This window comes from Pyrus communis, chromosome 9, assembly GCF_963583255.1.
Source record: "Pyrus communis chromosome 9, drPyrComm1.1, whole genome shotgun sequence".
Taxonomy (NCBI): Eukaryota; Viridiplantae; Streptophyta; class Magnoliopsida; order Rosales; family Rosaceae; genus Pyrus; species Pyrus communis.
The window spans coordinates 6,223,372-6,225,489 of NC_084811.1; the positions used below are offsets into that span (position 1 = coordinate 6,223,372).

General features: G+C 38.6%; 1 protein-coding gene across 1 annotated transcript; it reads left to right on the forward strand.

The window, feature by feature from the left end:
* The first annotated feature begins 304 nt into the window (after positions 1-304).
* LOC137744266 (eukaryotic translation initiation factor NCBP-like) lies at positions 305-1,696 on the forward strand. Its single transcript, XM_068484124.1, has 3 exons — positions 305-406; positions 1,358-1,477; positions 1,565-1,696. Exons 1-3 carry the CDS (start codon positions 305-307, stop codon positions 1,694-1,696), a joined length of 354 nt encoding a protein of 117 aa, XP_068340225.1.
* The last annotated feature ends 422 nt before the right edge of the window (positions 1,697-2,118 follow it).

A 2,118-nucleotide genomic window follows, 5' to 3' on the forward strand; every position in this document is an offset into this window, starting at 1 on the left:
TTTGGTGTTTGGTAAACTCTCAAAATCAGCTTTACATGAAGCTGCAAATAGCAACTTCCAAAAACCAGCTTATTTTCAAAAACACGGGTGAACAGTAATCTTTAATGAATTTTTCAACAACCCAAAATTGCCCTCCTCCTTTCCTCACACTTTCAGAACATGCCTCTCGTATCAGCACGCCTCTTGTACCCAAACTAGAAAACTTCAATCCCAGCGATCTCTCTCGTTCTCCAGGCCGTGTTCTCTTGCTCGGCGTCGTTATTTATTTGTTTGGATTTTTAAATTTGGGGATGGGAGAGTGAGAATGAAAGAGGGGTGGGAAGAGCAAATGGACGAGTGTAAGAGTGTCGGGAAAAAAGATTGGGGATGGAGGGTCGGGAACAAATTAATTGGGGAAGGTGATATGGTTTGTGGAAAAAATTAATTGGGGGAAAAAATTAGGGTTTGTGGAAGGTCTGCTTCTGATTTATCTTAGGGTTTAGGTATATAAGAAAGGATAAAACTTTGCTCTGCTTCTAATCTGTGAACTCTGCTTCTGATTTGTCCTGCTACTGATCTGTGAACTCTGCTCTGCTTATTAGTGGAGGCAGGTTTTTAATTATTTAAGCTTAGTGTATATGTCGTCTACTATAATTTCTCTTTTCGGGTTGATTTTGTGCATATGATCCATCTATCCTATCCTTATTGGGTTTAGGTTAGGCTACTCGAACAAGTGCCTAATCTTAAGCGCCATTATGTGTAAAATTGGTTGTTCATAGTAATCTTTTTATATATCTATTATGATCAATTGTTGTTCATTTCGTTTCGATTGTGGTTAACTTAAGTTGGTTTCGTTCTTCTTCTGTTGTGTATGCAAACTATGACAAAAACGGGAAGGCTTCTCGTAGATTGGCTAAATTTGGATTTTTTTTTAAGGACATGGTGGTATATCCATGTATTTTTGAATGAGACTCTCTTAGGAATTGAAAGAGATAAGAAATTAATAACATGAGAGAAAGTAAGGCCTTAATCCTAAAGAAAACACAAAAATTGCACACCAAAGTAAATGAAAACTATGATTTGAATATACGTACAGATGGCGCAGGAGTAGGAGCATGGGGGGCATACGTTTGAATTTGTTCTAGATCAAACAGCAACCTCATGCCTCCTGTGCAAGTGCCTCCAGAACGACCATGAATCAGATGCAATGCAATCTCATTAGGATATGCGTATATTTAAAAGGTACAACAAACATTAGAGGACAGATATTTGGGGGTGGGGGTGGGGATTGGAGGTAATTGAACGTAGTATATCCTCGTTAGAGGAGAGATGTGTATCCTAGAACTTATTTCTGCACCTACTTACATGTTATGCACAGGTTCTTGCCTTGGTGGGTGACCAGCTTGATTATGGAGAGAACATATGTGGTGCGGTACTAAGCATTAGATTCAATGAGGATATATTGTGTGTCTGGAACCGGAATGCTTCTGATCATCAGGTTGGTAATTTATAACAATTTGCTGCTTGTGTGACTAGTCTTTCTGTGTATGTAGTGTAATCTGTTGACCTTGATTTTGTTGACCAGGCTGTATTGGCTTTAAGAGATGCGATCAAGTGGAACTTGAAGCTTCCACACAACTATCTCATAGAATACAAGCCACATGATGCTTCGCTGCGCGACGATTCATCTTACAGAAACACATGGTTGAGGGGCTAGATTGATGCCACCAGACAAGGGTACTAGTTTCGGAAAAGCTTTCTGGAAGGCGACTCATGCACAAGCCACGACCAGAATCGGTAAAATTCTTGCATGACGAAAAGGAGATGTGCAAAGTCTGGAGACTTTATAATTGGTGGCAATCTGTACCTGAGTATATCTGTACTAAATTAATTTACTGATGGGTTATCAAATAAATTACTGGCTTTATCAAACAGATTGTGCATGCTTCCTTTAACCTGTCTACGTCAAATTTATGGGAGTATTTTTGCTCACCACAATAAACTATGGTGTGTTTTACCATCACCTTCAAAACTTGATATCTATCGGCAAGTTTCATGAATGCATCTAATTAGACTACTTTCAAGTACATTAACAATATTGTACTAATGAATCCTAGCTATCAGTCTAAAATATTTCAA